General features: G+C 56.7%; 1 protein-coding gene and 1 long non-coding RNA gene across 3 annotated transcripts; one reads left to right on the top strand and one right to left on the bottom strand.

The window, feature by feature from the left end:
* Positions 1-203: 203 nt before the first annotated feature.
* LOC141276456 (uncharacterized) lies at positions 204-6152 on the bottom strand. The gene is made up of 3 exons (XR_012325991.1): positions 5680-6152; positions 2240-4866; positions 204-988 (listed from the first exon to the last, which is right to left on the bottom strand). It is a non-coding gene; the product is annotated as an uncharacterized lncRNA (long non-coding RNA).
* On the top strand, positions 4350-20734 carry EPHB4 (EPH receptor B4). 2 transcript variants are annotated; one of them, XM_073791963.1, is made up of 18 exons: positions 4713-4900; positions 6916-6983; positions 7177-7247; positions 7463-7750; positions 8445-8841; positions 9829-9984; positions 10168-10500; positions 11078-11202; positions 11714-11879; positions 13374-13476; positions 13672-13736; positions 13844-13957; positions 14091-14338; positions 16936-17151; positions 17462-17611; positions 18038-18231; positions 18425-18580; positions 19682-20734. In XM_073791963.1, exons 1-18 carry the CDS (start codon positions 4713-4715, stop codon positions 19809-19811), a joined length of 3168 nt encoding a protein of 1055 aa, XP_073648064.1. In that variant the 3' UTR covers positions 19812-20734. The 2 variants fall into 2 exon arrangements, with proteins under 2 accessions (XP_033696179.1, XP_073648064.1); XM_033840288.2 differs by lacking the exons at positions 4713-4900; positions 6916-6983 and adding an exon at positions 4350-4491.
* Positions 20735-21201: the final 467 nt, after the last annotated feature.

Below are 21201 nucleotides of genomic sequence, written 5' to 3'. Positions count from 1 at the left end.
AACCTGCAGGCTGGATTCGTGTGCTTCCTCTGTGATCCCATAGGACCCTCTGCCTGCCACCCTTTATGCTCAACACGTCGCCTCCTGTGTTCTGTTGAGGTTTTATGGCAATTTCTACCCCTGGGCTGTCAAGTCCTAGAAGGTAGAGGATAACTTTGTATTTCCAGGCCTGGTTCATAGTAATTCTTCAAAAAGTAATTATTGGGGCACTTCCCGGGCAGTCCAGTGGTTGGGACTCTGCACTTCCACTTCAGAGGGGCACGGGTTCGATCCCTGGTCAGGGAACTAAGATCCCACATGCCTCGCGGCGTGGCCAAGAAAAACCCCATGTGTGTGTGTATATATATATATATATATATATATATATATATATACAAAAAATTATTGCTGAGTAAATTAAAGAATGACTAATCAATAAGGGGATAAATAGTCCACAAATATTTATTGAGCATTTACTATGAGAAAGCCTTGCGTGGGACTTAAAGCAGTGAACACAACGTATGTTGCACCTGCTTTCATGAAGCTTAGAACCACATACAAGCAAATATACAATCACTAATAAATTAAGGCATGTGTCTATTACAACTTTGCATATGATGAGTTCAGGAAGGTTTGTGGTGGTCATAGGAGCAGTGGATTCAGGTTTTTTGGGTCCTGATGCTTTTGTTTGTTTGTTTAATTTATTTATTTAATTAATTTATTTTTGGCTGCATTGGGTCTTTGTTGCAGTGCGCGGGCTTCTCATTGCGGTGGCTTCTCTTGTTGCAGAGCACAGGCTCTAGGCGCCCGGGCTTCAGGAGTTGTGCCTCGCGGGCTCTGGAGCACAGGCTCAGTAGTTGTGGCGCACAGGCTTAGCTGCTCCGAGGCATGTGGGATCTTACCGGACCAGGGCTCGAACCCGTGTCCCCTGCATCAGCAGGCGGATTCTTAACTACTGAGCCACCAGGGAAGCCCGGTCCTGATGTTTTTACAATTTGGGGGAACCCTCCTTAAGAAAACAAAAACAAAACCATGAATATAAAATTAGGTGTAAAAGTTAATGTTTACCTAGATTGAGAAATCACAACCAGTTGCAATGTTAAGGTGATAAAACACCATAAATATTACAAAATCTAGAAATATTTGTAGTTAATAGCTGCCAGCACATCGCTATAATAATTTCATGTCCTGTTTCTTAGATACGAACTCTTTGACCACCTCTTCATATGATAATGATTTTATAATATTATTTTCTATTCTCTTTGTCTCTCTGTCTTTCTCTAGTGTGGCCAATTCAATTTTTTTTCTTTCATTGTTGAGAGTTTATAAAAACCTCATTGAGCTCTACAGCTTATTATTGGTACTGTCAGAATCTCTATCAAATTCCTTTCGTGTAAGAGGTGCGAGATTTGGGGCCATTTCAAACATTCTCCTACTGTGAGTCACCTTGAAAACTGTTTAAATTGACGGCACTCATTAACCAGGGTGGTGAGAGGAGCCTGGAAGGTGAGGGGTGCCTAAATTTAAACTTGCTGAGCTCCCAGGTAAACTTAACTCTAGACTTGACGGGGTCAGGTGGGCCTTACAAGGGGGACTTGGATATGGGAAAAGGAGTGATGATTTCTACAACTGATGGTGAAAGGGGTGATTTGTTTGTTGTTTGTTTATTACATATAGAAAAAAGTCCGAACTCCAAGCCCACTCCAAACAACTGTAACCAGGTGGATAGCAAAGAGAAAACCCTACCAGCTGCTGGGGGAGAGGTGTGCTCCACACAGGCACTGCCACAGCAATATATTGATCATGGACAGGCAACAGGGAGGACAGCCACATATTTGGGCTGGGAGGACAGTGAAGTGCTCTAATAATGAAGGAAGGAGGGCTTGACATTTGTTTGGGTCTGTGGAGCAAGCATCAAACCAGGTAGTGACATGGGTGCTCGCCTGTGTGATGACACTCAGTGGAGACTGAATTCGCTTGCCTGCGAAGTGGTCCGAGGGTGGAGGAAATGACCTCACACCCCCAGGAGAGACCGAGGATGATTTTTGAGGATAGGAGTGAAAAGTCTCAGCTGTCATCTCCATGGAAGAGGGAAATAATGGGAATTCCACCAGAGTATCGACCTTTGAGGTGAGAAGCCCTGTTTTACAAATCTTGCAAACTGGCACGGTGATCACCTGGCACACAGTAGATGTTCAATAAAGGTTTCATTTTAATCATTCCTTGTTTGGTGTACACTAGATATTAGGAACTGAATTACCTGCTGGGGGATGGGGGCTGATGACCTATGATGCGGGACCAACTGGGTATCTTCTTAGCTGTGGTGCTTTGCTCGCTCTAGCTGAGGGAGTCCTGGTGCTCAGGGGGTCAGAAATACAGAGTTTGAATCTGCGGTGAGCTGTTCCATCTCTTCACCCCTCCAGTCTCATCAGCCCCTTGCTCCACCCAGCCTCATTTCTCCGTGCACCTGGGTTTCTCTTCAATTCCGGCCATGCACCGACTCCCCCCGCCCCAACCATGATGATGAACTACATCCCCCATCAAAGGAGACAATTCAAGCAACCAAGAGCCTGAGGTGGGGTTGAGGGCAGGGCCCAGGAGGAGACACAATCATAACTCTTAGAGGCTAGAGAATGAGTGCAGAGTGAGAGCAGGGAAAGGTGAGTCCGCAGGAGATGGATAGCCTGGAGGAGAAACTGAACAAGGGATACTGGGCTTGGATCGGGGAGGGAGGAGGGAATTCCCAGCCCTGGCCTGGTCTGCCTGGCTCCAGCCAAGCTGGCTGTTTCCTGCCCCCTGTGACCCCCCCCCCCACCCCGGAGCAGGACCCAGGCAGGGCTACGAGGAAGGGCAAGGGTGTGGGGAGCACCACTTGTGGCAGCAAGATAAGTGCACTGGGACAAGAGGTCACTGCAGGCCTGGCTGTCCTCGCTGTGGGTTAGAGGGGCTTGGCAACCCCCCAAGCACCAAGGACTCCTCTTTCCCTCTCTCGGCTGCTCAGCTCCTCTTACTCGCCCCCCCTTAAATACCTTCTGAGTCTAAGCTCTTTCCTTCCAGCTCTTCTGGGAGGAGCTGCTTTCCTGGACCCTCCCCTCTAACTCACGAGATTTGGTAGGGGGTGGATGGCGACGAGAGGAAAGGCCCTCCCAGCCATGCCGAGGGCCCCCAGGAGCCCGACAGGAAACAGCCTTAGGAAAGACAGACAGCAGCAGCCCCGGCCCGAGCCCCAGGGGTCAGGACTGAGGGTGTCGCGGAGCCCTCCTAATCGCGACGGAGAGAGTGTGGACCATGATCTGGGAATCCGTCTGGGCCCCTCACTCTCTCGTACCCAACTACCTTTTACTTACCCTTGCTTCCTGGGTTTTCTACACTCCCCATCTCAACCCAGGTGCCCCTCTTCCTCTGCACATTTTTCAGCGCTGCGTTGCGCGCACAGTAGGTCCCCAATACTTAATGTTTGTTGAATGATTGTGTGAACGTTCGCTCCAGGCGTATCTAAGCTGAGACCTCTGCCTTGGGGCCCGCTGGGCCACCCTCCATCTTTAAAATTTTCCCCCAAACACGGTCCCCTGCGCCAACCAGGGGGTGGTGGGAATCCGAAGTCCGCAGGAAGATCGGATAGGGCTTCGAGCGTGCGGCCCTCCATGCTGCGGGGTGTGTTTCTCTGCTCCCTGGTGTCTGCCGGGCTCGGACCTGACCCGGGGGTCCCTGGGCTCCGGCCCCGACACGCGCGGTCCGGATCAGGGGCGCACGGCCACGGGGCAGGTCTGGGCGGTCCCCGGGCTCCGCACCCGCCGCCCCTCCCCCTTCTCCAAACTTTCTCCCAACTTCCCGACCTGCTCAGCTCGACGCCCCGCTCCGCTTCCCTCATGAATTATTCAGCAGCGCGCGCTCCAATCAGCACGCCCCGGCCCCCTCGCCTCGCCTGGGCTGGGGGGTAACTCCCCCCGCTCCCCGCGCGCCCGGCCCTCCCCGGCCAGGCGCCGCCCGGCCCAGCCCCAGCCTGCTCGGCCCCGCGCCGCAGTCCCCTCCCTCCCGCTCCCGTCCCCGCTCCGCTCCCACCCTCCCTGCCGACGCGGAGCGCACTCGGCCCGGCGGCGCGAGCAGCGCCACTCCAGGGAGGGGGGGAGAGCGCGAGCGGCCGGCCCACCCCCAGCTACCCGGGGCGGGACCCCGAGGCCCCGGAGGGACCCCGACTCCAGCCACGTCTTGCTCTGCTCGCGCCCGGCGCGGCCGCTGCCAGGACGCCCCCGCCCTCCCGTCTGCGTGCGCGGCTGGGACGCGGGGCCACACCTGGGCGCCGCCACCGGGTGCCCGGCGCGCCCGCATGGGCCCGCGCTGAGGGCCCCGACCGAGTTCAGCGCGGGGAGTCGACGTCCACCCGCTCGGGGGGGGTTTAGACCTGGGGGGGCTAGGGCCCCCCAAACTCGGATCGGATCCAACCAGAGTGAGGCGGCGCCATGGAGCTCCGGGCTCTGCTCTGCTGGGCTTCGCTTGTAGCCGCTTTAGAAGGTGAGTTTCCTTGGAGTCACCCCGCCATTTCTGGGGCCCCCCGAAGATGGGCCTCGGGGTGGAAGGGCCGACATCTGTCTCCCCCAAACCCGGCACCCCAACAGCGAACACTCCGGACCAATAGTGCTAGCCCGGGAGGGGGGCGGGGAGGAGGCGGCCCAGCGGGGAGTGGAGTTTTCTTTTGTTTGGGAAAGAGATGGAGGCGAGCTCTGTCCCGGGACATGCCCCGGTCCCGGCTCCCCACACTCTTACTCCGGACTCCAGACGCCCTTGGCAGCCTTTCCTTTTCTCTCCAATTTTCTACTCCCATCTTCAAAACTCTTTCCAAAGTTGCTGTCCTCTCCTCCCACCTCTGCCAAACAGGAGGAAACACTTCTGGAGGAACAAGAAGACAAGGCAGAACTTTGTGGTAGCCCATAAAACTACCCCACCCCCCCCATTCCGGAGCATTCACACCTTGACCCTACAATTCCACACACCGCCGTGGGGATGGCCACCTTCTGCACTCACACTCCAGACCTCCAAATCTCTCCCAAAGCCACGGCCCCTGCGCCAGGGAGGCCCCTTCCCTGGTTTCCCCAAGCTGCACCCCAGCCCTTTAAATGCTGTCTAGACCCTGCCTCAGTCCCACCAGAGTCCTTTCCTCTAACCCTAGGCCGGCAGAAACTGACCTACACAGCCCTCGTGTCCCCTGAACTCAGCTTAACTGCTGTCTACTTGTCTCTCTTAAACTTCTAATTTTTCTGCATCCCCCCACCCCAGCCAAAATGTTACTTTATCCATGAGTCTCTGCCCTCCCCCCAACCCCTAGAGGGGGAGCCAAGAGCCCTGTAAACCCTCCTCCCATGGCCCTAATCTCCTTTCAATGAGCTGCCTCCTTCCCCTCCTTCACTGCCTGGAATCAAAGGGGTCTCTGGGGAGTGGGCCATGGGGGGCTACTGAGGAGAAGGAATCAAAGGCAGTTAGAAAGCCCTCTCTCCCAGGCTGGGCAGTGCTGCTCTGGGCTGGGGATCAAAGGCTGGGTGTGGGGGAAGAGGAGAGACTTGCTGGGCTCGGGGAAAGATGGGGAAAGAACTGTGGGAGAGAAAGGGGAAAGTAAAGCAGGGAGAAAACCCGTCGGGATGATGTGTGGTGAGAGAGAAAGAAAGATGCAAAGAGGAACAGGGAGTAACTTCTAATTTCTATTACCTCAGTGCTTTCTGGGCCCGAGGCCCATGCTGAGTGCTTTATGTTTTCAGGGTTCCAACAACCCTGTGGGTGGGATGTATTGTTGCTCCCATTTTACAGATGAGGAGACTGAGACGAGTTCAGTCTTTTATCGAAGGCTCTGTGCCCCAGGGATGGTGAAAGGTGGGAGACAGAAAGCAGAGTGACAGTCAGAAAGAGAAATGGAGGTGGACGGAGAGTGGGAGAGAGAGGTGGGAGGCAAAAGAAGTGACAGATCAAAGAGAGAGGGTGAGAGAAAGTGAGCCGCTCAGAGCACCCGGGACAGCCTGAAACAGAGACAGTGTATAAATTGGAGACAGGAAAACACTATCCAGTCTGGAACAATGGAGGGTGGAGACGGCAGCCTCTATCCGCCCCCTTCCCAGAACCCGGGCATCCTGTCCCCAGCGTGCTGGGCTATCTCCCGCCATCCATGGGGGCCCAGGCCTCACCCCCAGCTGCCTGGCCGGGGTCCCGCCTGACCCCTTGCCCTCCGTGGACATCACCTGGTCCCTGGGAGGAGGCTGCCCGCCCACCTGCCTTCCCTTCTCTCCTGCAGCTCCCACCAGGGAGGGGGGCCCTGGTCCGAGGTGTGCTGCTGGCTCCCCTGGGGGCCCCCTCTCGGCTCCTCCCAGGGCAGGCCTGCAGCACCCCACCCACAAATCTCCGAGGGGATTCCCCTACCCTCCCCCCCTCCTCAGCCAGGGGCGGGGGGCGTGGGGGGGGCTGTGCAGTTTCTCCTAATCCCCACCTTCCGCCAGAGCCGCGCCCCTCTCCTCCCCAGAGAGAGGCCAGAGCAGAGCCAGGTGTGCTCACCCCCCCCCCCCGTACACACACCCCTAAAATCTCCTCCCCTTTTCCTTCCCGTAACCAAATCCAGATGTGAGGCCCCTGCACACAGGGGCCCAGGGCAGGAACCCGAGCGTCCCGGCCTCCAGCGCTTCCTCCTCCGAGGGCAGCTAGCTGGTGGGGAGGGAATGGGGGGTCAGGGCTGGGCCTCAGGAGGTCAGCACCGCCTTCACGGATCTGAAGGGCTGGGATGTTTGGTCTGAAGGGGGTGGGGACGGAGGCAGCACGCTCTCTGGATTTGGGAACGGACTGCAGAGGCTGAGGCAGGCCCTGGTGGGAAGGGTGTCCCTGTATCCCACCTCGGGGTCAGGGTCAGGTCTGGGCTCTAGCTTAGCCCTTTCTGAGCTGTTTGCCTTTTTCCCCTTTCAGCATCTGTGTCCCCCCTTCTCCTCTGGGGCACAGCAGTTCACAGAGGCCTAGATCTGGGAGTCCCGAAGGTCAGCTCCCTGCCTGTCAGCTGTCAGGGGCGGGGCTGGCACTCAGAAAAGAGGCTGGGAATCTGGGCTTGCTGGGGGGACAGAGGGCAGGGCTCGCTCCCCTCCTTGGCCTGTCTGTCTGTCTCAGCTCCCAGGCGTCTGGGCTTCCTGGTGTCTCTCCCAAGCGCTTACTGACTCTGTCTGTCTGTCTTAGAGACCCTACTGAACACAAAATTGGAAACTGCCGATCTGAAGTGGGTGACATTCCCTCAGGTGGAGGGACAGGTAAGAGCTGGGGCTTGGAGAGAAACCAAGGGAGGGGGTCCACCTGTGCTCCTGCTTCCCAGGCCCCACACATACACACACAGCCATCGCAGCAGCCGAAGCAGGTATCCTCTGAGCCCTTGCTCTCCAGGGTCCCCCAACCCTCGTGGCTTTATGGCACTGACCTTCACCCACCCACTTAGCAGCCCCCAGACTGAGCGCCCTTCTCCCCGCAGTGGGAGGAGCTGAGCGGCCTGGACGAGGAGCAGCACAGTGTTCGGACCTACGAGGTGTGTGACGTGCAGCGGGCCCCGGGCCTGGCCCACTGGCTGCGCACGGGCTGGGTGCCCCGCCGGGGCGCCGTGCACGTGTATGCCACGCTGCGCTTCACCATGCTGGAATGCCTCTCCCTGCCGCGGGCCGGCCGCTCCTGCAAGGAGACCTTCACCGTCTTCTACTTTGAGAGCGACGCGGACACGGCCACGGCCCACACGCCAGCCTGGATGGAGAACCCCTACATCAAGGTACCCAGGTGCCCCAGGCCAAGGTGGGGTCTGGGGCCGGCCTGTGGTCTAGAGGTGCTGGGGGCGAGGAGCAAGAGGCCCGGGTCTGAGGAGGGGAGAGGGTGGCCTGCTAGGTGGGACAGCCGCTCTACTCCATGTGCTGTGCCCCCCTTCACTTCCCCATTCTCTGAGTACACTTCGCCCCTTTCCAGCCCCCTGCCTTCGCACCAGCTGATGCCTCACCCTAGAATGCCTTCTCTCTGCCTCTCCCACCCAACTCCTCGCCTTGTAACTTCCAGCTCCGAGGTGCCCCCCGGGACGCCTTTGCTGATGTGCCCTGCCCTGGGGTCCCGCCTGCCGTAGCACTCATCATACTTTTAATTTATCATTAGTTCATCAGCGTTGCCTTCATTTCTGGTTCCTTGGCGTGGAGGCCAGGGCCTGGCACAGAGTGGGTGTTGATAAGTGTCTGTAGGACGAGTGAATGCACAGAAAGGGGGTGCGGGACAGTGGCTGGATGCATCATAGGAGCTCGGCGGGTGTTAATGGACAATGTTGGGGCCTGCAGGAAAGCGTACGTTGGGAACGGTGGAGAGAAGGTTCTGGAACAGGAGCCAGGCAGGTCAGGGAGAGGGTGAGCTGGGAAGAAGACAGTCCAGCGGGGTCCTGGGGGAGTGGAGGACAGCGGCAGTGAGTCTCTTCCCCAACCTGGCAGGTGGACACAGTTGCTGCTGAGCACCTGACCCGGAAGCGCCCCGGGGCCGAGGCCACCGGGAAGGTGAACGTCAAGACGCTGCGTCTGGGCCCGCTCACCAAAGCCGGCTTCTATCTGGCCTTCCAGGACCAGGGCGCCTGCATGGCCCTGCTGTCCCTGCACCTCTTCTATAAGAAGTGCGCCCAGCTGACCGTGAACCTCACCTGCTTCCCGGAGACCGTGCCTCGTGAGCTGGTGGTTCCCGTGGCGGGGAGCTGCGTGGCCGATGCCGTGCCCGCCCCTGGCCCCAGCCCGAGCCTCTACTGCCGGGAGGATGGCCAGTGGGCTGAGCAGCCGGTCACGGGCTGCAGCTGTGCTCCAGGGTTTGAGGCCGCCGAGGGGAATACCAGGTGCCGAGGTGAGGGCTAGCCCTTCCCCCACAGAGCTTGCCCATGTCTGCAGGAGGCCTGGCTGGTACCCTGCTCTTGGATCCGCTTCTTAAATTTCCATTTTAAAAGTTCTTTATTCTCCTGGGCACTCAGTTACTGGAGGGTGTGTTTTCAGGGCCCCCAGCACAGTTCTGAGCTCTCCATCATTTCCACACTCATCCTTCTATCTATGTCCAATTCCTTTCTGGGCTGTGGGACTGTCCTCGGGGCTGGGGGACCTTATTGGACTCAGAGGACAAAGGCTTCACGGTCTGTAGTCTTTTTTGTTATGGTTTCGTCAAATTTACTGATATTGAATTCTCACGTAGCCTTTTCTCCAGAGCAGAGTTTCTTAACCTGGGTTTTGTAGGTAAAATGTAGGGGAATCTGTGAACTTTGGTGGAAAGGAAAATAAATGACCATTTCTTTGCACTCATCTTTACCTGAAATTGGCCACTCCTCTCACGGAGTGTCAGCCACAGCCCAGCGGTCGAGCAGGACCTGAGACTTGGGCCCCATTCAAATCCTGGGTGTTTTCACAGCCCATTAGAGATGACGCAAGACTGGCAAAATGTTGTTTTTCGCTCATGGTGACTTCAGTATTTCCTCGCCTGTCAGCCTTGCCGCTGTATCTTGTTCGTACAGAAACACACGTTGCTGTGTTGCAAAGTTTCTTCACGTTTCGATCACTGTATTTTTAGTTATTTGGTTTGCTTGGTAATCTGTGTATTTTGTGGTGTGCATTTAAAATCATTCCTCGGAGCAGGGGTCTGGGTTTCACCTGGCTGCCGTGGAGCGGCCGGGGGTACACGTCCGGGTTCAGACCCCTGGTCTGGAGGGAGGTCTTCTCTTAGAGGTGCTTCTCCCTCCCTGTTCTCCCTTTTGCACCTCGTGCGACTTTAGTAGCTGCCGAATGTCCTTTTTTTGGTCCCCCCCCCCCGCCCCGCTGAATGTCTCTGACGGACGCTTTCTCGCAGCCTGTGCTCAGGGCACCTTCAAGCCCCTGTCTGGGGAGGGGTCCTGCCAGCCGTGCCCAGCCAACAGCCACTCCAACACCATTGGCTCGCCCGTCTGCCAGTGTCGCATCGGGTACTTCAGGGCCCGCACAGACCCCCGAGGTGCACCCTGTACCAGTAAGTGGCCAGTGACCCCTGGGGTGGACCCCCGACCCCAGTCCCATCCTCCCACACCTTCCTCCTCTTGACCCTGGTCTGGTGCCCGGCCAAGACAAGACGTCAGTGTGGCTGCCTGTCTGTCCCACTGCCCGTCCCCTGCCCGTCTGCTCAGCCTCTGCCTGACGTCCTGGTCTCCTGCAGCCCCTCCGTCCGCCCCGAGAAGTGTGGTTCCCCGCCTGAACGGCTCTTCCCTGCGCCTGGAATGGAGTGCCCCCCTCGAGTCGGGAGGCCGAGAGGACCTCACCTATGCGCTCCGGTGCCGGGAGTGCCGCCCCGGCGGCTCCTGCACGCCCTGCGGGGGAGACCTGACCTTCGACCCCGGCCCCCGGGACCTGATGGAGCCCTGGGTGGCCATTCGTGGGTTGCGTCCTGACTTCACCTATACCTTCGAGGTCACCGCCGTGAACGGGGTGTCCTCCTTAGCCAGCGGGCCAGTTCCATTTGAGGCTGTGAATGTCACCACTGACCGTGAGGGTGAGACTGGGGGCTGGGGGCAGGGGGCAGCCTGTGGTCGGATGGGAGAGGCGTTGGTGGGAAAGGCTTGCGAGGGATATGGACAGTCTAAAGGCCTGAGGGGGAAAAGGCAGCAGCTGGGGAGTGGGATCCCCAGGAAATATAGCGGGTCAAGGCCTTTGGGGCAAGAGGCAGAAAGAGAATTAAAAAGATGCAAAAGTGGGGCTTCCCTGGTGGCACAGTGGTTGAGAGTCCGCCTGACGATGCAGGGGACGCGGGTTCGTGCCCTGGTCCAGGAGGATCCCGCATGCCGCGGAGTTGCTGGGCCCGTGGGCCATGGCCGCTGGCCCTGCGCATCTGGAGCCTGTGCTCCGCAACGGGAGAGGCCACAACAGTGAGAGGCCTGCATACCGCAAAAAAAAAAAAAAAAAAAGATGCAGAGGTGGACTGGAGAGTTCAGGACGGGGCAGAGAGAGCCACAAGGAATTCCGGAAACAGCTGGGGGACCGAGACAAGTGTGGCCAGTAGAGGAAGAGCTGGGAAAGATGAGAGACAGACCTGCCACGATCAAGGGCCCCAAGGCATCTGTCTCTTGCAGTGCCGCCCCCAGTGTCCGACATCAGGGTGACTCGGTCATCACCCAGCAGCTTGAGCCTGGCATGGGCTGTTCCCCGGGCACCCAGCGGGGCAGTGCTGGACTACGAGGTCAAGTATCACGAGAAGGTGAGACCAGGCCCCGCCCCAGGGGTGGGGGTGGGCAGTGGGACCTGCTCCAGGGACCAGGACGCCTGAATTGCAGCCCTCTGCCACGTACTAGCCAAGTGACCTTGTGTCAACCCCTTGGCCTCTCTGAGCTTAATATCCTCATTGTAAAATGCTTAGGGTGGGACTTTCCTGGCAGTCCAGTGGTTAAGACTCTGTGCTTCCACTGCAGGGGGCATGGGTTCGATCCCTGGTCGGGGAACTAAGATCCCGCATGCCACGCGGCGAGGCCTCCCCCACCCCCCAAAAATGGTTAGGATAATGGAACCTATCCCACAGAAGCGCTACAAGGATTAAATGATATAATTAATGCAAAACACAAGGCACAGTGCATACATAAGTGAGCACAAAGGCCGCACCTGCCACTCAGCAGGACAGAGATGCTAGGGATGCGGGCCCAGGGCGGGGGGAGGCAGAAAGAGCAGTGGAATCTGGAGGCCCTGGCTCACGGCCAGTCCCCTCTCCTGAACAGGGCGCAGAGGGCCCCAGCAGTGTGCGGTTCCTGAAGACATCGGAGAACCGGGCAGAGCTGCGGGGACTGAAGCGGGGAGCCAGCTACCTGGTCCAGGTGCGGGCGCGCTCCGAGGCTGGCTACGGGCCCTTCGGCCAGGAGCACCACAGCCAGACCCAGCTGGACGGTGAGCCCGGGGAGCCGGATGCAGGTGGGGTTGGCTGACCTGACCAGGCGGGAGGCCTTGGCTCTGCCCTCAGGACCCCCAAAGCCACAGCCCCACGCTTCTCTTTCAACCACGAGGCATTTTGGCCTGGGGATAAGATGTAGAAACCAAAAGCAACAGCTGGGTGTGAAGGCCAGCTCAGCGGCTCTCCAGCTATGTGACCTTTAGCAAAAAGTTGACCCCTGAGCCCCAGCTCTCTCATCCAAAAAAATGGAAATATGAGGCCTCTCTCACAGGGCTCCCAGGATTAACTGAGGTGACACTATGATAGATTTTGTATGCTGGCTCAGTGGTTTTCTAAACTTTTGAACTTTTTTAACCATTTTATTGAGATATGACTCATACACCATGATTCACCCATTTAAAATGTATAATTCATGGGCTCCCCTGGTGGCGCAGTGGTTGAGAATCTGCCTGCCAATGCAGGGGACACGGGTTCGAGTCCTGGTCTGGGATGATCCCACATGCTGCAGAGCAACTAGGCCCGTGAGCCACAACTACTGAACCTGTGCGTCTGGAGCCTGTGCTCCGCAACAAGAGAGGCTGGGATAGTGAGAGGCCCGCGCACCGCAAGAAAGAGTGGCCCCCGCTTGCCACAACTAGAGAAAGCCCTCGCACAGAAACAAAGACCCAACACAGCCAAAAATATAAATAAATAAATAAAATTTAAAATAAAATGTATAATTTATTGACTTATAATATATTCACAGAGTTGTGCAACCATCACCGCAATTAATTTTAGATCATTTCAGCACCTCAAAAAAGAGATGCTTATAACTCTTCCATTACCTCCCAGCCCCTGGCAAACACTAGTCTACTTTTTTTTTTTTTTTGGCGGTACGTGGGCCTTTCACTGTTGTGACCTCTCCCGTTGCGGAGCACAGGCTCCGGACGCGCAGGCTCAGCGGCCATGGCTCACGGGCCCAGCCGCTCCGTGGCATGTGGGATCTTCCCGGACCGGGGCACGAACCCGTGTCCCTTGAATCGGCAGGCGGACTCTCAACCACTGTGCCACAGGGAAGCCTAGTCTACTTTTTGTGTCTGTAGTTTGCCTGTTCTGGACCTTTCATACAAATGCAGGCACACGATACGGTCTTTTGGGACTGGCTTCTTTTACGTGGCATGATGTTTTCAAGGTTCATCCGTGTTGTAGAACGTGTCAGGACTTCATTCCGTCTCGTGGCTGAAAAATACTCCATTGAATGGCTGCGGCACATTTTATTTATCCATTCATCCGTTGATGGACATTTGGGTTGTTTCCACTTTTTGGCTACGAACCTTTTCATTTTTAGCCTTTGGAACCTTCTGTTCAAGTGGAACCTTTTGTGGTTTCCAGTATTTATAACAGAACAAAATCAAACCCACCAAGGCTGGGAAACTTCTTTGCTTGCCCTGAGGGACTTGAGGGGAGCCCACGGGCCCGCCGGGTCCCCCTGATCACCAGTTCTTCTCCAGAGAACGAGAGCTGGCGGGAGCAGCTGGCCCTGATTGCTGGCACGGCGGTCGTGGGCGCGGTGCTGGTCCTCGTGGTCGTCGTCATTGCTGTCCTTTGCCTCAGGTGAGGGCTCTGGGCACCCGGGGGCCCCTGCGAAGCCCTGTGTAGCTGGCCACCTGCTCTCCTGCTCCAGGGCAAACCTCCCCCGATGTCCCGGGAGCCTGTTTTCACCTGGAACCTTCTCTGATTCCCATCCTTCCCCTCTGGAAACATCGAGATGCATGACTCAGTTTACCTCTTCTTTCCCATCGGCTACAGGAAGCAGAGCAACGGGAGAGAAGCTGAATACTCAGACAAACACGGACAGTATCTCATTGGGCACGGTGGGTAGGCCCATCCTGGAGGAGATAGGGCTGGGGTGCGAGCTGTGAGCCAGGGACCAGGGCATCTGAATGCAGTGGTGGCTGACAAGCCCCGCGTGATTCCTCAGGTACTAAGGTCTACATTGACCCCTTCACTTACGAAGACCCTAATGAGGCTGTGAGGGAATTTGCCAAAGAGATCGATGTCTCCTATGTCAAGATTGAAGAGGTGATTGGCGCAGGTGAGAGGAAGATGCCTGGGTGCCTGGGTCGGGGGGAGGGGTGGGGAAAGGGACTGCAGGGCCGGACCTGGGGTTGGGGCCGGGGCTGGGGGGGGCGGGTCAGGAGAGCTGACTCTCGGCCTCCTTCCTGAAGGCGAGTTTGGGGAGGTGTGCCGGGGGCGGCTGAAGGCCCCAGGGAAGAAGGAGAGCTGTGTGGCCATCAAGACCCTGAAGGGCGGCTACACGGAGCGGCAGCGGCGGGAGTTCCTGAGCGAGGCCTCCATCATGGGCCAGTTCGAGCACCCCAACATCATCCGCCTGGAGGGCGTGGTCACCAACAGCGTGCCCGTCATGATTCTCACCGAGTTCATGGAGAACGGCGCCCTGGACTCCTTCCTGAGGGTGAGACCCCCTGCTCCCAGCTTTCCGCGTCCACCCTGTGCTCCCGTAGTGCAAGCAAGGAGCTCAGAACCCGGGACAGACAGTGGGTCCTGCGTCACTGCCCCTCTACCCTTCATTCTCCACCAGGGAAGGTGGAGTCCTGGGATTGGTCTCCCTGTGGGGCTGGCTGACCCTGGGACAAGGAGGGGTTGTCGTCTGGCCTTGTGACAGATATTTACTGAGCGCCTCGTTGTGTACCAGCCACCGTACTGGGCCTCGGGGGATAGAGCCGTGACCATCTCTGCTCTTGGAGAGTTGGTGGCATAATGGGGGAGACTGAAGATTAACAAGTACAAACAAGGTTTTACAAAAAGTAAACATGATTTCAGATGTGAAAAAAATGAAACAGGATCATAGAAATGAGAGAGAAGAGCTCATTTTTGCTACCTTAACAAAACTGTATGAATTTTATTATTTTTTAAACTTTCCTATGCATCTTCTGTAAAAAACCAAAACTATTTTTTTTGGCCGCTTCACGCGGCGTGCGGAATTTCCCTGACCCGGGATTGAAGCCGCTCCCCCTGCAGTGGAAGTGCGGCGTCTTAACCACTGGACCACCAGGGAAGTCCCCAAAACGTTTTTCTACATAACAAAGTAACATTGCGTTTAACAGAATTACAACAATTCCTTGGTATCACCTAATGCCAGCTTGATACTCATATTTCCCTAGTTGTCCCCAGAATGTCCCAGCATCCAGTTCAGGATCAAGCACTGCACCTGTGGTTATTGTTTTGAGCCTTTTCTACATCCAGGACAGTCCCTTGCTGGGGTTCTGATACACTGAAGGGCCGGGCCACTTGTCCACTTGAATGTCTTATCTTCGGGATTTATCGGATTCTTCCCTGTGGGGTCATCTAGCTTGTTTCTCTGTGTTTCCTGTAAGGGAAGCAATGTCTATTAATGTTGTGCTAAGTTCAAAATTAAACGTCTGTGGCCAGCCTACATCAGGGGGAGCCGTGTACTTCCCGTGGCACCGCATCAGGAGACACAGGCTACCCGGCTGCCAACACGAGGGATGCTGAGGCCTGGAGCACTGCCAGGATGGCCTGACCCTCCCTTGTGGATACGGGAGTCTGTTCCATTGTCCGGTTGCAGGAAAGGGAAGGGGGTCTATCTTAGAAGAGATGACGTTTGGGTAGATGAGAAAGCCGGCCATGAGAAGATGGGGGGAAGCGTGTCGGGGGCAGAGAGTAGCAACCCAGGGTGGGCGGGATCCCAGCCTGTTTAAGAAGCAGAGAGGCCGGTGAAGCTGAACCAGGTCAGCAGAGGAGTGATAGTGGATCACGTTGCGGTTGGCGGCTGGGCCTCGTGACCTTAGAAATTTGGATGTGATTAGAAGTCTGAGGGGAAGCTTTTCAGCAGGAGAGGGAGGTGATTTGAGGAGATCCCTCTGACGGATGCTGGGGGATAGGAGCCGATGAGAACACTGGCATCATTCAGGCCACGGGGGCTGCAGTGAATGCGCACAAGTGGTTGGTTTGGGGTGCGTTGTGGAGGCACGGTCAGCAGAACTTGCTGATGGACTGTAAGCCGTGGGAGTGGGAGACTCCGAGGTCTCTACCCTGAGCGTCTGGAAGTGAGTCCACCAGCTGAGATGTGAGGCGTGGGGTGGGTGCAGGCTTGGAGGATGGATTCAGAGTTCGGTTTCTGAACTCTGTGTTGCTGGCCCTGGAGGGCTGCCGAGGGTCCCCTGCGTGCTAGCTGGACCCAGAAGGTGGGCTGAGTTAACTGTCCATGACTGGTCGGCTTACCTGGTGAGAGGCAACTCTATAGAGCTCAAGGCCGGGCTTTAGACCTTGGGTTTGGTGCTGTGGTCACTGATCACACCCGATTCCTCACTGTTCTCTTGCATCCTGCATACAGTTGGTCCAAGAGGGCCGAGCGAGACTGTGGCAGGTTCAGCGCCGACGCACGCATCTCCACCTGTCGAAGGGCGGCTTCAGAGCACGCTCGTAACTGTCAGCGCTCTGTTGCTGTCAAATAAAGAGAACATAGATCAAAGGCATTTGTTGAGTATTTCCTGGATGTAAAGCACTGGATGTAAAGGTTAAATGGAAGAAAATCTTAAAATGTCTCCTTATAATCTAATTACGAGAGACTGAAAGCAAATATTTGAAAGTGGGACAACTGTAAGCATTGTGTCACGATACCATAGTAAGAGCTGAGAGAACTCAGGGTAAAAGAAAGGAGGGAGGGACTTCCCTGGCGGTCCAGTGGTTAAGACTCCGCATTCCCAATGCAGGGAGCCCAGGTTCGATACCTGGTCGGGGAACTAAGATCCCGCATGCACGACCAAAAAATAAAATAAAATAAACCGTCTATAGATTTCAAATAATAAAATTTAAAAATAGAAAATAAATAAAAATAAAGAAATTTTTTTTTTTTTTTTTTTTTTTTTTTAAAGAAAGGGGGTGGTTTCCCTGGGATGTCAGCAGGCCAGTCCTACAGGTGGGTCTGTGAGTTGGGTCTGGGAGGGACAAATACTGTTTAGAACGTGGAAGGAAGGGGGAGCGGTGGGTGAGCTGTCCGAACCACGCCCCCGCCATGTCCATCTCCAGCTGAACGACGGCCAGTTCACCGTCATCCAGCTCGTGGGCATGTTACGGGGCATCGCTTCGGGCATGCGGTACCTTGCTGAGATGAGCTACGTCCACCGAGACCTGGCTGCCCGCAACATCTTGGTCAACAGCAACCTCGTCTGCAAGGTTTCAGACTTTGGCCTCTCCCGATTCCTGGAGGAGAACTCTTCTGATCCCACCTACACGAGCTCTCTGGTGAGGCTGGGGCGCAGGCATATGAACTAGGTTCTTAGGGCCAGGTGAGCAGGGCAGGTTGGAAAGTTGGGAGGCTGAGGGCTTGACAGCTCTGGTCCAAGACAGGTTGTAAGAGTAGACTTTGTGGGGGCAGGGGGGGCAGCTTAAGGAACCTGGCTACCGGGTGTCTAGGAAAAGAACAGAGTCGGGGAGCTGGGTGTTTGGGTCCCAGAAAGAAAGGAGGCCTGAGCTGGGGGAAACGCAAAGGTGGGGGGCAGAATGCCTGAGTCCTGTGAGTCCCCCAGCTCACCTTTTCCTCCCCCATCTTTAGGGAGGAAAGATTCCCATCCGATGGACAGCCCCTGAGGCCATTGCATTCCGGAAGTTCACATCTGCCAGTGATGCCTGGAGCTATGGGATTGTGATGTGGGAGGTCATGTCATTTGGGGAACGGCCGTACTGGGATATGAGCAATCAGGATGTAAGTGTCCTACCAAGCTTTCCTGGAACGTCCTCTCTCTTGGGATATGGGGCGGTGGGGGGGGTGGGTGGGGGGGGTTGGTTCTCAGAGAGCTCATCACTGCTTGGTCCTTGAGGTGGTGAGGGTGGCGCTGTGAGGAGCTGATCTCTGTATCCAAGGGCTCAATACAGCCTATCTGGTCACAGAAGGACACAGTGATGGAGGGCAGCCTTGGGAAGTTACATGTCTGGATCATAGCTCACGTGCTTCTGGGACGCTGAGCCACAGCCAGTGGCCTCGGCCCTGGCCAGGAGCCCCCCAGAACTGCCCTTCTGGGGGGGCTGTAGCAGCCATCCCGGCATCTGTTAAGTCGCCGTTTCCCTGGGGTCCTTTGGCAGCCTCGTTTTCCCTGACGTCCTCACCCAGTGCTTCTACCTGTCATTGCAGGTGATCAATGCCATTGAACAGGACTACCGGTTGCCCCCGCCCCCAGACTGCCCCACCTCCCTGCATCAGCTTATGCTGGACTGTTGGCAGAAAGACCGGAACGCGCGGCCCCGCTTCCCCCAGGTGGTCAGTGCCCTCGACAAGATGATCCGGAACCCTGCCAGCCTCAAAATCGTGGCCCGCGAGAATGGCGGGTGAGGACCCCAGAGGATGGGCCCTCTTTCCTGCACTCTGCCATCCCCTGAGAACCTCGCTTCCCCCTGAGAAGTATCCGTCCCGTTGGTGGTATGTGGGATGGTCCCTGTCCACCTCTCCAGGGCTGGGCTCTACGTCGCCACCCTGACACGGGCTGGTTCTCAGTGTGTCCTCCCCATCCTTGCCTCCCAGGGCCTCGCACCCCCTCCTGGATCAGCGGCAGCCTCACTACTCAGCTTTTGGCTCTGTGGGCGAGTGGCTTCGAGCCATCAAGATGGGAAGATACGAAGAAAGTTTTGCAGCCGCTGGGTTTGGCTCCTTCGAGCTGGTCAGCCAGATCTCCACTGAGTAAGTCGTGGCAGGAGATGGAGGTGGGGGAGTGGTGAGGGCCAAGCAGCCAGGAGGGGTGGTGCCTGGGGACCAGAATCAGGTCCACAGTTTCAGCAGGGGCCTTTGGGGTCAACTCCTGGTGCCAACTCTGTTTTCTAAAGCCCCTCCCCTGCCAAAGCAGTAACAGCTGCAGGGGCTGAGAGCCCCAGGATTCTTCCCGGTCAGCTGTGCGCGCCTCACCCCCTTGCACCATCTCAGCCCGGGGCCATCTCGCTCCCACCTCGCAATCTGTATGTATCTTCGTGCATCTGTCTGCATTCCAGACCCTGCTCTCACATTAACGACGTGTCAACTCTGGATGCTTTCCCACCCATAAAAGGAGAAGGTTGGACTAGGTTTTGGAGAGCCTTTCCAGCTTTAATGTTAAATGGTTTTATGATTCCAACGCCTCCCCAATACTGGTTTTCCCTAGCTGGCCTCTCCCTGGTCCTCCTTTCTGCCTTTCCATTTCTCTCCCAACGACTCTTCTTGCCCCAGGTTTGAATCACAGAAATAGAAGGACTATAAACCCAGACACAGAGGGTCCAGGAGGCCCTTCCTCTCCCTGGAAGGCAGGTCCCGGGCCAGTCTGCCCCACCAGGTCTGGGCATCTCCTCCCTGACTTGCTCTAGCCTCGCCTTGACACGGGTTCCCTGACACGAGCTCTTGCCCTCCATTTCTCACCTCTTTTTTCCTTATCCCCGTCTCCCCGCATCAGGATGGGGCTGGGAGCAGTTTGTTTTTGTCCTCTCCCGCCCCTTCCTCTCCACCCACCCAGCTCTTTCTTTCCTTCTCTCTCTCTCTCTCTCTCTCTCTCTCTCTCTCTCTCTCTCTCTCTCTCAGCCCGCCCCACCTCCTGCATCTCGACCCCCGCGGGTACCTAGCCCCGCTCCTTACTGCGGCTGCGCAGAACTGTGGCGGCTCCTAAATCCTCCGGAAACTGACTGGCAACTATTGACGTCAGCCCCCTTTCCCGCCGGCCATTCTGATTGGCGGACAGTCCCGAGGCGAGGATGGGGTTTTGGTAGGAGAGCCGCCCGGGAGCCCAGTGGCCTCACCTAGCTGTTCATTCTTCCCCAGGGACCTGCTCCGAATCGGAGTCACTCTGGCGGGGCATCAGAAAAAAATCCTGGCCAGTGTGCAGCACATGAAGTCCCAGGCCAAGCCTGGAGCCTCAGGAGGGTCGGGGGCACCAGCGCCCCAGTACTGACCTGCGCCTCCTCGCCTGGCCCCCCAGCTCTGGAGCGGCAGGAACTCCCACGCTGGGGACACCGCTCCCCTTATTCCCGGGGCAGAATCGGGTGGGGACCCAAGAGGCTCCCATCCCCGGGCCCCACTGGATTGCACTTTGAACCCATGGGGGCGGGGAGCTGGTAATTTGGAGAGAAGGGATTTGGGGATTCGGCCGTACGGGAGTGTAGAAATCAGACCCTCCCCAAGCGGGGAACCCCAAACTGAGGGTGTGGGAGCCCTTCCCTCGGGATTGGGTCTGACCAGAGGAAAAGAAGTGCCCAGAATCTGCCAACACCCCGGGGGGGGGGGTTGGGCACAATCCCACGGCCTCCCTCCGATCCCCAATTAGAGCCCCCAGGTGCCCCTCCTCACCTTGAAGGGCAGCGACCCTGCAGACCAAAGAGAAGGGGGGACTAGCCTGCGAGTCGTGAGGCAGGAAGGGGCGGCATGGCCCAGTGACAAAATCATTGGACTTGGATGTCCCAACCTTGCTGCTGTCTCCACCGAATTCGGTTTTCCCTTGTAAATGCCCCTCCCCCATCTGCTGCCTTCATATTGAAGGTTTTTGAGTTTTATTTTTTGTTTTCGGTCTTATTTTTCCTTCCCTTTTTTTTTTTTTTTTATACCGTCCTTGTAACTTTTTGTGTTAGAGGGGACCTGTTTATCGCCTCCTTTGCCCAAGTTGAAACGGACCCATCGTTGTGTGTTTCCAGAACAGTGCCTTGGTCATGCCGCAACCCCAGACATTTCTCTGCCCCCCCAAGTACCCCTAAGCTGTGTCCATGAGGGGGTGTGGGGGGCAGTGGTGTTAGAAACAAGAGACAGACACTGGTGCTTGGAGGGGTTCTTAAATTATATTTAAAACAATTGTTTTGTATAAATAAAAGAAAATGGAAAGCGTCCTGGCTCTGGGGATGATTGGGAGTGGGGTGGGTGGGGGAATAGACTTCTGTGGAGGGTGGGGACTGGTGTGAAGGAGCTTTTGAGCCAGGCTGAGAGGGGTCGGAGGTCTGGAGACGGGGCTGGGTGTTTGGTTCCCAGCCCCACGGTGTGTTTGAGGTGGTAGGGTGGGGGCAGTGGAAGATGAGTCATCGGCAGCTGCTTCTAACGGCTCCAGACGGCTCTGCCAATAGCCTGGGGCACCTCCGGGATGGGGTTGCCCTCCCTCCCCTGCCCTGGTTCCCTAGCCCTGGCAGGGGGCTTTGTGAGGCAGGGGAGGCCTTGAGCTCGGAGCCTGGCCCTACAGCCCCCTGAAGGGGGGAGGGGGGAATCTGGGGTGGAGGTCCAGTCACATGAAAGAGACAGATGTGGGCCAGATGTTGACAGCTGGGGTTGGTTTAGAGGCAATGTGGGGGGAGTGTCTGCAT

This window comes from Tursiops truncatus, chromosome 15, assembly GCF_011762595.2.
Source record: "Tursiops truncatus isolate mTurTru1 chromosome 15, mTurTru1.mat.Y, whole genome shotgun sequence".
Lineage (NCBI taxonomy): Eukaryota > Metazoa > Chordata > Mammalia > Artiodactyla > Delphinidae > Tursiops > Tursiops truncatus.
The sequence above is the reverse complement of the archived record's forward strand: the minus strand, read 5'-3'. Positions and strand labels throughout refer to the sequence as shown.

Bases quoted from the DNA above. Each gene is read 5' to 3' on its own strand.
- EPHB4 (XM_073791963.1), top strand. From the start codon at position 4,713: ATGCCCCGGTCCCGGCTCCCCACACTCTTACTCCGGACTCCAGACGCC. The intron at 7,248-7,462 runs GTAAGAGCTGGG...TTCTCCCCGCAG, and splicing joins TCCCTCAGGTGGAGGGACAG to TGGGAGGAGCTGAGCGGCCT. The intron at 17,612-18,037 runs GTAAGTGTCCTA...CTGTCATTGCAG, and splicing joins GGGATATGAGCAATCAGGAT to GTGATCAATGCCATTGAACA.